General features: G+C 35.4%; 1 protein-coding gene across 1 annotated transcript in view; it reads left to right on the top strand.

Annotated features, from left to right (window-relative positions):
* Positions 1-15,998, top strand: part of ASCC3 (activating signal cointegrator 1 complex subunit 3) — a 251,696-nt gene that overhangs the window by 79,749 nt on the left and 155,949 nt on the right. Inside the window, exon 11 of the mRNA XM_062489907.1 lies at positions 14,544-14,708. Within this exon, the coding sequence (XP_062345891.1) occupies positions 14,544-14,708 (165 nt within the window). The remainder of the gene's footprint in view (positions 1-14,543; positions 14,709-15,998) is intronic.

Genomic DNA, 15,998 nt, shown 5'->3' with positions numbered 1-15,998 from the left:
CATGACTGGGACTAGTTGAATCAAATTCTTTGTTGACTGCATATCACTGCAGTGATATGACCATCCAGTTACAACTGAATCATATGAATTGCAAAGTATCTGTAATGTTTTAAACTAGATTGTGAGTGACATATTTTAATCTAGTGGCACTGTCAGAGAGGCTTCTGTGTCATAAAGATGTGTGATTGCAGGAAGAAGAAAGCCTGCCTAGAGCTGCTAAGTTGCTCCCACTTCTGCAACAGAATGATGAAGCTTCTAAGGGGAAGCTGCCTTTGAGCTTTCTATTCTTTCTATTCCTTTTATATTATTTATTTCTTTTTATCCCCCACTCAAGTGGGGGATATATATGTATGTGTGTATCACAGTCAGTGGACTCTGAGCTTAAAGATATTTCAATGGTTTTGTATAGACTCTCAAGTGTTAACTAGTCAGCTATTACATATAGAGGCCCCAGTGTTAGGTGGTTACCTTGCATAAGATTCTGTAATAGATTTGAGACTGTTTCTTGTGCCTTCATAGGCACCAGTTTTGATGTGTGCAGGTTTTACTGTGGTTTTTTGTCATTTAAGAAAATACTTAAGACAGTGACAGTGAAAACCAAATGTTACTTACTCATGTCAGAGGCACAATGCTTAGCACAAGATATTTTTGCTGCTTCTACTTACTTGGTCTTGGTTTACTGTGTTTCAGACAGTCCATCTTATACACGCCAAGTTGTATTTACTGCTACATCTCTCAAAACAAATAAATGTAATAAACAGTGGGTAACCTTGGTATTGGTTTGGGGGAGAGAGGGAAGAATTCAGTTGTGTGCTGATACATAAAAATTATAGATCCAGTTTTATAGCTGTAATATGTTCAGTTAGCTCAGTACCTTTGTGTCATGCAGCATGATTCTTGAGTTGGAGTCTTCACTTCGTGTCCTTCAGAAGCTGCTTTGTGTATAAGGGTATTATTTGTAATGTAGCACATTACAGCATTTTCTATACTCCATTGTAAATGACCTGGCAAGTGATACTAATGAGTTCAATAAGCTACTTCAGTATTTTTTAAATCTAGATAGAGACTCAAAGTCTTTCAGACTTTAAAACTGTCTAGAAATCCTTTGTACTTCTTATTCCTGCCCAATGCCTCCAAACTCAGGAGTGGCTCATCCTGATGATCAGTGAGTTAGACAAGAGTGTCAGGAGACCTACAGCATGAAAACCAAGCATAAAAAGGAAGCATGCATGAGGTGAATGCAGGAACAGTTGACCTGGAAGGATTGTAGTTGTGCATGTTGAGCATGAAGGGATAGGATTAAGTAAGAAAAAGCCCAGGAGCATATGTGAAGGGCAGCAAGAAAGGCTTCTATTGGTGTACAGCAAAAGAAAAATTGGAGAAAACCTCTACTAAATGGAACAGGGACTTGATGACAAAAGGCATGTAAAAGGCTGAGGTACCGAATGCTTTCTTTGCTTTGGTCTTTATTGTTAGACCTGGCTTTCAGCAGTCCCAAGTCCCAGAGACAAATGGGAAAACCTAGAGAAAGAAAATTCTACACTTGGTGGAATAAAGTCAGGTTAGGGAATGTGCAGACAAATTGAGCATGATACAAGTTAATTCAATCTGATGGTATTTCCCCACAAGTCCTGAGGGACCTGGTCAAAGTTATCATCAGGTGTTTCCTGATTACCTTTTTTGAAAAGTCTTGTTGGTCCTCTGTGAGGAAACAAAGCAATTTTGCAGATGGTACAAAACTGGGAGGAGTGGTTAACAGATCAGACATTTTGGTTGCACAGTCATTCAGAGTGACTTTGACAGGCTGGAGAAAGGGGCCAACAGAGATCTCATGAAGTTCCAGAGTTCGTGCCATGTCCTACACAGGAGTGGGGCAGTAATTTTATGAGCCCATCCAGGCTGGGGGCTGGTCAGAAGGAAAACAGCTTCCCAGGAAAAATAAGAGATATTCAGATGGAAAATAGATTGAATATGATCCAGCAACATCCCCTTCAGTCTGGGCTGCATTTCAGAAGGGTGATGCCAGCAGCTCAAAGGAGGTGGCTGTTCCTCTCTGCTCAGCCCTGGTGAGACATCTGCGGTGCTGGGCTCCTCTTTATGAGCGGAGCAGGGACATACCAGAGCAAGTCTGGCAAAAAGGCATGAAGGTTGTTAAGGGATAGAACATCTGACACATAAGGAGAGGCAAAGCCAGCTGGGGTCATTCAATCTGGGTATGAAAAAGCTCAGATAGATGTGATCTGAGTACACTGTGTATTTATGTGTAAAGAAAACTGAACCAGACCTCAGCAGTTTCCCCTGAGTGCAAAAGAGGCAGTGAGCACACACTAGAACACAGGAAATTCTCTGTAAATGTGAGACTTTGTTTCTTTTCCTGTGAGGGTGGTCAGACACCAAAAGTTTGTCTAGACAAGCTGTGGAGTCTTCAAAAACTTTGAGTATCACCTGAGAGATGCTGGATGTGTGTCTGCATGCAGTGTTCAGCAGACTCCTCTAGGTGACCCTGTTTTGAGCAGTGGACTGGATTAGTAGATGTCCAGAGGTGACTTCCAACTTTATCCTTGCTGTAATGCTGTGAAAATCAAAACTAGTCTATTTTGATGGAATTGCCTATCTGATATTTACTGCATGTGCCAGTAAAATATGAGCAAGGAACACTTTAGATACTATTTTGCCTGTTAGAATGTTCCTGTGTAATCATTAAAGATGACGTTTTTTCAGAAAAAGTTCAGATTTGCTTTTCTAGTGATGAAATGCTAATAAGCATTTTTCTTTTCATATTTTTATATGTAAAATTAAGACTAAAAATCCTTAAAATACTTTGTCTGAATTTTAAATCGTGAAGTACAATGAATCTCAGTAAGTAACAATAAAGAATGCTTCAATTTAAGTTCTTAAACTAATATCAGAGAATCTGAAACTGAAGTACTTTGTGGTGTGAGCTAACTGCTCATCTACATATCATTAACTAATGAACTTATTAAAAGCACCAAATAAAATACTATAGGATTTATCTCAGGCTTTTTTGTCACTGAGGATCTTCAGTAAAAGTTGGAGGAAAGCAATTTTCAAGAGTCTCTATTACCATGAATATTTTATCTATGAAGAACTTAAAAGAATGATTTACTTCTGTTTTGTTTAATGGTCTTTTATAGCTGAAAAGGTTCTGTGCAAAAGGTGTCCACGCATCTTTAAAATTACTTAGTAACTGTTTTGCACTTCCAAATACTTTTTTAAGCACAGTAAATTTTACAGGATGAAAATGCAGTCTTTTATAGTTAATGCAAATGATGCATTAAGTTAGACCCTTTTCCCAGAGTACAATTTAAATGTACTCAGAAGTCCAATTATCTTTGATTTAGATGTAAAAATTGCAGAATAACAGCTGTGCCTGCTGAGTGAATATTCCTCTGCAAAAAGATAGCTTATTTGAGCAGAGCTGAGGACAGGTTGCTCTGGGAATGTTTGCCTCTTTTTGGATCTTTTTCAAATTTAACTGCTTCTGGTCAGTTGAAAATACAACTAAATTGCAAAATAGCATCAGGGCAATTGAGTGTTTATATCTACTAAGTTGTCATTTTGTACATAACAGAATATCTTAGGTTGTCTAGCATTTATCGTCATTTATTTGTGGAACAAACCCCAGACATTATACTTCAAATTAATGCTTACCAATATTGCAGATAATAATGCTAAATTTGACTGCATTTATAATACAGCTTTTTCTATACTACTTCAAAGATAAATTTTTAAGCTCCTCCAACACTGAAGAATTACATTGTATGAAATAGCTATAATAAAATGTGGTCTAATTTACAATAAAATTAGAATATGTGTAATATTGGTATAAAGTATTCTCATTATAACAAAAAAAAAAATATCACCAAGTGCCTAGTAGTTTATATTATAGCATGCAGTACTAGCAGAGTATTTATTAGTAGCATATTAAATTACTAATATAGAATAGAATATATTATCTAGGCTGTACGTTATACATAGCTTCTTAATTTACCTATAGTTGAAATTTGAAAAGTGTTTTTTAAGTTTTTGTTTACCTTGTAAGCTGATCTTAAAACTATACAAAATAGTATGAGAATTAATCAAATTTGTCCTTCTGAGAAAACAAATGTAACATATATATATATTTCACTGTTGATAAATATTGCTCTAATTTAATTTTTATGGTCATGGAGCTTTCCTAAACTTCCTGGTAAATCTCCTTCAGGGCTTACCTCTCTTCGTTGTTAGAAGATTTTTTTTCCTTTTATTAAAGGGAAACCTATTTTCAACATAAGTGCTAATCAAATCTTATTACCACTTTCCTTACCTGACTATCTGTCTTCCCCAGTCACTGCTATTTGATTTCTGAAGTCTCTTGCAGTTGTAGTTATCTCTGCTCAGAGACATTTATTTAGCCTAAGCATCAGTTTATTTAAACGTTTTGTAAAGGTCATTCTTCATTTATGTTTAGTCATTCTCATGTTTTCACTTCTCGACTCTCAGTTGGTTTGTGCTTCTTGAAATAACTTGCCCAGAACATAATGCATTGCCCCAAGATCATACTGCTCCTGAGCAGAGTGGAAGGTTTATTTAGCATGTTCAGATAGCAGCATTTCTGCTCCAAGGTGTCAATTTTTGCATCAGCAGAGCATTTTTGGTTCATGTGATCACTGCTCATCTCTTTCTCTTTTTGCTATCCAGCTACTGCCTTGCCAGGTGTTTTACATCCTGCATTTGTTGGATAACTATTCCTAAGGGTCAGATTCATCTGCTTTGGCTTTAGCCATGTAAGAGTTAGGCAACTGGTCTAAACTGGTTGCACAGACTTGTAGGGAAAACACAATAGAGAAAAGACTTCTAAGGCTGATTCATACTTAGATGTATGAAATGAACCACCTAGAGGGAGCCTAGACATCTAATTTTGAGGGTGATTTTGTAAATTAGCAGGTAAGACCGGCAAGATAAAGCCTGTCCTCAGTGTAGAATCTTGAAATTATATTACTGACTCATGCATTATTGTATCTGTTTTTTAACTTATTAAGACATTTTAAATTTCTTACTCCATCCTCCAATGTGCTTACAGCTCTGTCCAGCATATCAGTGTAATGTGTAGTGGATATAATCTGTAGTCTGTTGCTAGGATTACTCATGAAAATATGCAATGGTATTGAGGTGCATAGATTCCTGTGGAGCTCTGTGATTCTATCCTTTCATTGCAACAGCAAACTGTTAATATTTCCTCTTGTTGCTTGAAGAATCCTGTTGAAACCCAAAGGGGATACTAATTCTTAGTTAATGCAACCGGAGGATATAAATCTGACAATCTTGCTGTTGGTCTGTAACAATCACCTTCAACACTGGCTGTCATTGATATTTGCAGATGTAATTTTCTCTGGAGTGTAAACATGAAAGGCAAATTTCATGAAATCACATTTGCACGCAAGCAAATGAATTGATGTTTGAGTTGTTGTTTTGTAAACAGGTGTCACAAAATTGACTTGTAATGCAGTATTTGTTTAATATCAGCATCTCAGCTGAACGAAGGCCTTTTTTTCTTCATCTTACATTTGTTATGCCTCCGTATCAGTGATTTGCATTGATTCTTGAAAAAACCTGATTCAAGACAAAACCACAAACTTGCTTCCTCTTCCATACAAATCTATAGATGATAGAGATAGAGATAGGTGATAGAGAATAAAACTGCTGAGAAAAGGTGTGTGAAAAAAGATATTTGGAAAAAAAAAAAATCACTGTTGCCCTTTGGTCCCTTTTCACATAATGTTGGGTTAATCTACATCTTGGGGTGAGGCTTGACAGGAGTAGAGCAGGGGGAAAAACCTGGCTAATCTTAAAATGTAAATAAATAAATCAAAGGTTATTATTAAGTCAACAAAAGTTGTTCTGAACCTTTTAATATTTACAGTTAATGAGATACGGAGGACCCCTGTGATGAGTCTTAAAAGCATAGCAGTATAAATAAATTGAAAAAACGGGGAGCTGAGGTACTTTTATCTTTGTCTCCTGAAGCTGTGCAACCAGAGCCTAAAGTTTCCTTGTAGAACAGAGTAGTAACGACTTTGAAACCCTTTTCCTTGCAGCTATGAAAGAAAAAAAGAAAAAGGAAAAAAATCAAAACCTTACAAACCCACAATTATCAAACAAAACCACCATGCAAGGAATAATATTGGATTTCTCAGAAAATTCAATTTCCAAAAAAACTCCTTGTTCTTAGTTTTTCCTTGTAAATTCTTAAACAAACTAAAAATCTTATCCCAAGTATTGCTATAATGATATACAAATACATCATATATAGTGATATATAAACATATACAAATGTACTCTACAGTCATGTTTTGTTGTTACTCTGTTGAATCTCTATTAGACATGAAAAAGGGAATAGGGGAGAAGATAATGCAAAATAACACTGGAAAGATTTGAAAACAAGCAGGCTGGATGCAGTGTCTCAAGAGACAGGCACTTGCTCAAAGTTGTCAGGTTTGATTAAGGGAGCTTTTGGCATCAATCAGACCTGACAGCAGTATATCAGAGGTTAGTAAAACTATAATTGGTGAACTGATTAACAGCAAAGAGGAAAAGAGGGTAATGTTTTGGATCAAACTCGTTTAAAACATTTAGATCATTATTTAAACTTGAAGTCTGAGTTGCTAATTATATATCTTACAATATAGGAGATTAATTTCACAAAAGGCAAGCTGTTCTTCCTTGCTATGGTTTTTAAAATAAGGTTTGTACTGACTTTAAACAGACTGTTTTGTCATGGGGAAAAAAAGAATACAGAGAGCAGGTGCTAATCTCCTATTACATAGTACAACTATTGTGATTCTAATACACGTTGTTTTCTGTAGTTTCGTCTCAGATTAATGTAACTATTCCACATGAAAACTACTCCATATTATTTTAGTAAGACAATAAAAAAATTAAGGTAAGGGCTTTCACATTAACAACAAAAGAAAACTACTATTTCTATTGTCTTATCCAGTTTGTTTTTACTGTGTCAGAGTCTGTTGTACTGAGATCTAAAAGTAATACTGGAACTTCTAAATGAATTTTGTAATCTCTGGGGCATCCAGGATTGTGCTGAAAGCATATAATTTTAAATTTTCACATGCAAACTTAAATCAGTTAGTCATAATTATGAAACTGATTATGCAAAAAATAAACTGAAAAATAATTGAAAAAAATCAATTCAACAGAACGTGTCATAAGTATCTTTCTCAGTTAAGTCAATATGCTGATATGTTGTCAATTAGTTGCCTTTTCATTGGTTCTGTAAAAGAATGAAACCATTGTGTGTTCCTAGGACTCATTATAAAATAAAACATGCTGAACAGAGTTATGTTACTTCAGCTAAAAAATAATTACAATACATCTCTCTTGTAGGTCTTCCTAACATGATAAACTCAGTCTTTTATGTTAATACTTCTTGTAACTGTAGTCTTATTATTAAATGTTTCTAAGAGGCATATATATATGTATATATATATATATATTTATATGGTCTTGTAATGACATAACTTGAGACCACAAATACATGTTCAGATTTGTTAGAACGTCATCTGTTCAACTAAATGGGCATACTGCTCATCTGCATATCTTTGTATGGTAAGGAATCTGCTTTGCTAGAAACATAATTCTGTTTTAACTGTGTTAAGCACAGCATCAGATGGTTGTTTCTGATCTGTGAAGAGCAAAATACTTGCATTCATTATTTACTACTTCCTAGCTCAGATTCTTGTTTTGAATTGCTGCCCTCTGCTTTACTTTCTGTATGTTTATTCCATTCGCTGCCTGAACTCCAGCTCACATGAGTTTTTTTTAAATGCTTGAATAAATCACAGAGCAAGAGTGCAATAAAAAGAGGAATAAAACCAACATTATGAAAATGACTTGCAGGTTGCTGCTCTTGTAACATGTTTTGATGGAGTTTTGCCTCAAAGAGTGCCAAACTGGTAATCTGTCCCTCATGGGGTGTGATATCAGCTATCTAATGTTAAAAATTGTGAGAAACTCCAAAGTATCACTTATTGGAAGGGAAATATTTTCAAATCGAATGAAGCCCCAGAATAGCAGCTCTGCCTACAGAATTGCAGAATATGCTGCATTCCAATGGGTGTCTGCTCTGGGTTGATGTGTGTAGTTGTGTGCACTTTTGTGTGTCTCCATTTTTGCAGAAGATCTCGCAGTGAGGTCCCTGCCAGAACAAACCACCAAGATAAATAGTTACAGCATGAATTGAGTAAACTGTGTAGGTTGCCCATGCCTCCTTGCCAGAAAGCTGTCAGAAGATGAGGAGTGCTGGCTGTGACTGAGAAAAACTTCCTTTAGGATGATGTAAGGGGAAGTTGTAGATGTGTGTAAAGGAGCAGGAGCATAGAGAAGACCAGTAGCAAGGTGAAAACAATAAAGACAAGGAAGTTCTACTAGTAGAAATCAACAGAAGTAGATCTTAGTGAAAGTGTCTTTGAATAATAATAAAGCAGCAGTGGCTAGGGCAGAATTCTTTATTGCTATCCATTCATGGTGAATCACTGTGGTGGAGGCAAATTTACTACAGGTGAACATAGAAAGGGGCTGGTTCCATGCCTTCTAAAGCTATTAGATCCTTAGGGCTTATGTTTTGTCCTTATGCTATGTTTTTTCTTTAACTGTATATACTAATGAATTTGGCCTTAAAATTGATTCTTCTCCAGCATCATTAAGACACTTCAGAAAACACTTATGTTTGAAAGCTTATTGAATTCCCCTGTTTTGAATGATGCTTGATTTTGTTGCATTTAATTTTGGTAGGAGAATTCATTTTAATCTGCAAATGATAAAATTATTTCCAATTGTATCTAATCATTGTTTTATGTTGTTAAAAAGCAAATTTCTGAAATACCTAGCATGCATGCATTTTCCAGTCTGTAATAGATATTTCAGTTAATTCAGGTTGTTTTTTAGCTGTTTCTGTCTCTTTGCCTCTTCTTAGTCTTGGCTGTCATGTTTTCAATGAGACTGTTTTGTGCTAATAACCAAGTGAGTAACTCCAGCATCATTGGTCACTGAGCAGGAGGAGCACAGGAGGAAGCCTTTAGAGAACAGATGCTCACATAGCCACAGGCATCAGAGTGGTTTTTTGTATAATAAGATTCAGTTTTCTTTTTCCTTTCCTAAGGATACTGTTATATTGAGAGTTACTTAATAGAAAGTGGGAAAGGTACAAAGAAATGTTAATGAAAAATGAAAAAGTAGTGTCTGTTAAGAGGATAAAGCAAATAAAGGATGAAATTATAGCAGAAAGGTGTATTTCTTGCAGATTTAACCCATGCTTTGAGAAACAATATTGTGAACTTCACAGAGAAATATAAAATGAATTGAATATTTACTGTTTATTTATCACACTTCTGGTGGTTTCAAAGAGGAAGTAGTGGTTTTATATAGGTATGTCAAATATTAAAATATCTCTGTTGTGCTGCAGGCATGAGATGACATATGGTTATGACGTGTTTCTGGATCTTGATCCAGCTTTCAGAAGATAACTTTATCTTGGAAATGTCCCATAGCATACAACCTTTATTACTGTGATCATTTGACATCCACAATATTTTTCAGATGCAAAGGCCTCTGGATTTGTTCATTATAATCTAGAGTTTATCCTATGGTTTCTTTCTAGAAAGATTATAGATTTTAATGCTCAGAATGTATAATAATATGAATTCAAAAATTTTATGTCAAATGTTTGCAAGTATGTGTGTGTGTACCAGTCTATTCTATGTTTTCACTATTTTGATATAAAAAAGGAGCCCATATTTGCATCTTGTGCAAAATAAAGGCATTGTACTGCTGCTGCTATGTTTTCAGTATGGCAGCATGCTGGGTTATTTTTGGAATGAATACCCAGTCTCAGTACAAGGTACTTTTCTACTTTCATGTTATAGAAATGTGTGTAACCACATATTAAAGTATGGTGCTTTTCCCCATCCTAGTTGATGTTTAAGCTGAGATCTAAGTCAACCAGTACTTTTTTACCTGGTTTGGTGATGTCTGGCACACAGGAAGAATGATCTGGGTTTTTTTCTGTTTATTTTATGGCAATTATAGTAGTGAGGAAGTTGGGGGAAGTGGGGAAGTTGGGGGTGAGGTAGTGTGTGTGTCTAAGTTTTGATTTATTGTTGCTTATATGAAAGGGACAACAGGTCAGATGAGTGACAGATGAAGGCTGAAGTGGCTAAAGACAGAAAAACTGTTCTCAAAAATGATCTTGAAGAACTTAGAAGCAGTGACTTTTGTAGTATGGCATGTTATAATTAAGTTTCTTATGTAGTTTGTTCTGAAATATTTTCATATGTGGTTTGGACCTGTGGGAATGTAAATTTAAGGGGATTACCACAGTTTTGCTAGGCTCAGAGTGTGTGTCCTAATTATTCAAGCAGAAAACAGAAACTAGTCACGGGCAAAATGTGTTTGGGAAAACTTAAAAGTAGCAAAGAAATTCAAAGAATTGAGAGTAAGCTATTGAAAACGAAAACCTTCAAATCTGTGCCAACTGCTAGAAATTAATGTTGACCCCACATAAATTCATGTAAAATAATTTGATTTTAGTAAGACAATAAGTGTTTTCAGTTCCCAAACAATGATAAAACCCAGCATTTTCAACATGTTGATTTTCTGAAACTGTGGTGAAAAGGTAACTTCCTTTTACCATGAAATCTGGCTTCAAAGGGAACTGAAGAGAACCTGACAAAAATAATTAGCAAGTCATGCAGCTATAGAAAAATGCATTTTCACTGTCTCTTGAAATTTTGTTAATTGAAGTTATCAGCTAGTGTTGTCTCTTTTGACATAATTTTTCAAAGTGAAATAATTAATTTTTTTTGTTTGAGTTTCTACCTGCAAATTATGTAAAACCATCTAGGGATATTTTCAATAACCCCAAAGCTAAATAACATAATTTTGAGTTGAAATACTTCGATTATTTCTTCTAAATAGGTAACTCCTTTGGTGTAATAGTGAAATTGAGTGACAGTGCTCACTTAAGACTGAAGACTTTGTGAAAAGCCCATGTTTCCCTAACACAAAACGTCAGTATGGAATAACAAATGATAATCAAAAAAACAATGGGAACAGAGAAGTGTGTGTGCATAGAGAAACTTAACTTGACAGTAACAATATTGACAGTTAACCCATTTCTATTCAGCCATATCCTAATACAAATACCAGATTGAAATATCTTGCATGAGTTGCAGTTCATTAAACAAATGTGACACTTTATTTTCTAGCTATTTCAGTACTGGAAGAGGTGAAGTGGTGAAATAGCAATAAAAATGAACACACTTCTCAGTGTGCTGAGAACTGAAGTCCATGTAAAAGAAGAAAATACTTAATTTTTTTAATATTTGGTTTCTGTGTCCTCTTGCTCCCAAACAAAAAGCAGAATCCTTTTCCTGATTCTGAGTTTTGGTTTTAAAGCTTCAAGGATAAAATATATTGTCTCTGGAAATTAATTATAAAAAGAAATGCCACTACTGCATTTAAAGCTAATAATGGGATGACTCATAATGCTGTTCAGTTTATTATTTTAATTGAAAATATAATCTTTGTTAGTCTTTGCTGATAGCAATTCCTTTTAGCTGATATTTTTAAATAACATTTTATATATTTGAATTCAATTTATAATTTGCAACTACAAAGCTGATTTGTTTGGGTGGGTTTTTTGAAAATTTTTTTCCACAACTGTAATTTCTATCTGAAAAATAAATGTAATATTCTCCAGAAAAACATTCTCTGGAGATCTCTTTTCTTACTTGCTATACTGTCTCATTTAGTATAGCTTTTAATTCAGGTCATTGCTTTGCATACATTGCTGTTTTAAAAGAAGATCAAAGTAAAACACCATTTTGACGGATATTTACTCATGACTCAGAAACAGAAGAATTAATGATACAATTTTAAATATATATCCTGATGACTGACATTAAAAAAAGCTGCAATCTGAATGTTGTCAATTTTGATTTAGCAAATTAGCTAAGTAGCTTGCATTTGTAGTATTTCACACCTTAATGCCTTAATATGCATTGCTAAATATATTTCCTCACTGTTTGCTAATTAATGTTCGGTGGAAGTACAGCTGCTAATATTTTGTGGTTGATATGGCTCATTTTAAAATGCTAACAGCTGCATCTGTAGTAGTGTTACATTTCAGTTCATAAATTATGGACATACATTTTTACACCTACTATTTTGTACAAGCATTTGAAAAATCTCTATTTGCTAACAAAATGCACCCAGTAATACTTAAACAAACCATGAAAATACCCCCCAGATACCACCACTCTCTGAGATAACAGTGACTCAGTGAGTCTTTCATGTGTAGAGTTTTAAATGTTGCAGGAAATTAATATCTTTTTTCTGTAATATCACAAAGTGTCTTCAGGAGTAATTCTTGGTAATTAGTAAAGACTGATACATTCTGATGGTAAAATAATTGGACTGGAACAATGTGTGACAGTGTAGGGAAAAATATCCTTCTGAGAATGAATAAATACTGTCAGAATACATGTTGTGGAGAAGACCAGAAGAATAAAAAGTATTCATAAATGTGGTTTTTAAGAATTTTGTTTTCATATATTGAAAGAAACATCAGCACAAGCTGATAGGAGGGTCCTAGGGTACGCTGATAAGAGCTTTTTCCTCTGTAGATAGGACTTGGAGGAGAGGTGCTTTGCTGTACCTCTTAAACAAGGAAGAACTTGTTTGAGGTGTCAAGATTGAAGGCAGAATTGACCAGAGCAACAATGAGATGTTGGAGTTCAGCATCATGAGGAGGAGGAGGAGGAACAGAACAGAAAGGAAGCTCACAGCCCTGGACTTCAGGAGAGCAGAGTTTAGCCACTTCAGAGATTTGCTTGGAAAAGACCCGTGTGATAAGGTCCTGGAGGGAAGAGAGAGTTCAAAAGACCAAGAAAGCTGGCTAATATTCTTCCAAGTTCAAGAGTGGTCCATCCCAGTGAATAGGAACTCGGGTAAAAATGAATGAATAGGAGCTTGGCCCGCAATGATTGAACAAGTTGCTCCAGGTCACACACAAAGAAGAAGCATGCATATGGAGTGTGGGAGCAAGGACATGCAGTCTGGGAGGAATGCAGGGACATTGTGTGACCATCCAGGGTTGAAGTTAGGAAAGCTGAAGTCCAGACAGAATCTGCTCAAAGGCATCAAAGAAAACAAGATCGGCAGCAAAAGGAAGAGTAAAGACAATGTGAGCCTGTTGCTGAATGAAACAGGAGGCCTGTGAATGGCACAGGACACAGAAGAGGATGAGGTAATGAATGCCTCCTTTGCCTCAATCTTTACTAGCAGTGCCAGCCTTCAGGAATCCGGAGTTCCAGCAACTGGGGAAAAGTGTGGAACAAGTAAAGTGTACCCTTGGTGGAAGATCAGGTTTTAAAAGAGCAGGGGACACGTATGTCCGTAGTCTGATTGATTTGCATCCACAAGTGCTGAGAAAGCTGGCTCCTGTCATTGCAGTGTCACTCTTGATAATCTTTGATCAGCCATTGTAACTGGGAGAAGTGACTGAAGACTGGAGAAAGGCAAATGTCACTCCTGTCTTCAACAAGGGCAAGTAGGACCCGTGGAATGCCTGGCTGGTCAGCCTCATATGGGAAAGCGGATCTTAAAACAGTTTACAGATACATAAAAGACAAGAAAATCCTGTCATGAGTAGTGTGCTTGGCTTCACCAAGGAAAAGTCATGCTTGGCCAGCTTGATAAATTTCTAGCAAGAAATGTCTGGCTGGGTAGATACAGGAAAAGTGGTGAATATTGTCTACCTAGATTTCGGTAAAGCCTTTCATAGTGTTTTCTGTAAGGTCCTCATAAAGAATCTTGTTGATGTTTGGTTCGGCTGAGCAGACAGTGGGGAGAGGCTGATACACCAGAGGATTGTGGTGTCATATAGAGGGACATTGACAGGCTGGAGAAATGGCCTGACGTATCTATGTGAAACAATGAAACCATATCCAGGACTGGTGGAAGTTGTTCAGTCTGTTTTACCAGTGCAAGGATCAAGATATCAAAATGTACAACTTGAAAATATGCCTTAGGGAGAAAGCATTTCATAAGGAACTGGGAACTATCAAGTCAAGCTTAGGTATGAGGGGAGGGTCAGAGTTGTTTATTGCGCTGTGAAGGTTAGAAATATTTTATCACAGATGATTTTTGTGAAACACAACCATTAAATGATTATGTAAGTAATTTGTTCTAGATAGCTGTTCCAATGTTCTCATGTGGAAAACAAATGGGGCACAGTAGCTCGAAGTTATTAGTTGATATTTCCGTACAGTTTTCCATACCGAATCCTACTAATGGCCATCCAACACATGTAGATGCAGCAAGCTGTCTGCCTCATATATAAATTAGGTAAAACTTAAGATAACTTTAAGTTCTACATTGCGTTCACTCTGCTGTATGTTAATTTACTATATTTTTATAAATTTGTATATGCTTAATATTTCCTTTTTTTTTTCTTTGTGCTCTACTAGATGCTTGTGACTACTCCAGAGAAATGGGATGTAGTGACAAGAAAAAGTGTTGGTGATGTAGCCCTCTCTCAGCTGGTAAAACTCTTGATTCTTGATGAAGTTCATCTACTGCATGAAGACAGAGGACCTGTACTCGAAAGTATAGTAGCACGTACTTTACGACAGGTAAGAGAGAAGAAGAATCTTCAAACTAATTTTGTTCTGGTCAAGAATAGATAGATATCACTGTAAAGGGTAACATGCTTAGACAATTAAATAGAAATGCTTAGGCAGTTTAAAATTTATTTTACATCTTTTCTGTTTTAAACTGTCTGTTAAGAATGCGGAAATTTTTTTTCTCTTCTACCTTCCTTTCTGTATTATATCAACTATCAGATTCCCAAGATGCATAGTTCATTACAGTGCTGTTTCTTTACTTATAATTTATTTGTCTAATTTATTCTACTGTACAAGTAACAGGAAAATTAAACATTTTTAAGCAAATACTAATCAGGCTAAAGTTTTAACACAACCAAAATCGAAATTATTTTCTTGCTGAGAATGCTCATTTTCAATTAGCAGTTTTCCTAGGAGAACTTTTTTTTTGTTTTAATTAAGAATGATGTCTTAAATCTAGGTAAAACTTTCAGCACTGATAAAAAAATACTACTTAATTTTTAGTCTAGCATAGTCCTTTTGTTTTTCCCCATGATTTAGTGGTATTTTCTAAATATCAAGATTTGAAATGGAAAAAAAGAGAAAAGGGATTTTTTTCTGTAATCTTGTACAAAAGAAGAATTCAGAGTTAGGCATTAAATAAGATTGGTCTCAATGGTGAGATGTGCTTTTACAAGTAAAGTAAAACATGGAATTTGGGGATGAATAAAAGGAAGTATTTAGGATAAATAAATAATGGGAAGAGTGAGGATAGAGTACATTTTTTTTTTCTTTTCTGAAGAGCAAAACTCTATCCATACAAGTAAAATGTAACAAATTAAAATCGAAGTGTTATTTTTGTGGCTGTATTTGTAGCATGCTAAATGTTTAAAGTCTTTTGGCTTTCAAGATGCCATTTTTTCTTGGTAAGGCTATACTAACTTTGTTAAGGCTTTTTGAATCATCTGGTTCCAACTCTGCTAAGAACAGAATGAAATGGATGTCTTCTCTAATCTGGTACAGAAAGTGTAATGTTCCTGTATAAAGAACAATATAAGTAACAATTCTTTAGAAGAGCCTAAATTCAGGCTACCTTAAAGGTACTAAACTTTAGATGTTTGATGGTGTATTTTCTTTCTTAAATGGTTTTGATAACCTTGTTTTCCTTAGGTGTCTTTATAGTAAAGCTTCTCAGGTTTTAGCAGTGACCATGATAACAATTTTCTTCATGTCAGATTGCAAGAATTATTCATTTCTTACTGTGAAATGTTGTGAGACTTGTAAGATAGTCTTCAGCTGTCCAAAATAGATGTTGAGAGC

Source organism: Cinclus cinclus, chromosome 3 (assembly GCF_963662255.1).
Source record: "Cinclus cinclus chromosome 3, bCinCin1.1, whole genome shotgun sequence".
In the NCBI taxonomy this organism is placed as follows: Eukaryota; Metazoa; Chordata; class Aves; order Passeriformes; family Cinclidae; genus Cinclus; species Cinclus cinclus.
The sequence above is the reverse complement of the archived record's forward strand: the minus strand, read 5'-3'. Positions and strand labels throughout refer to the sequence as shown.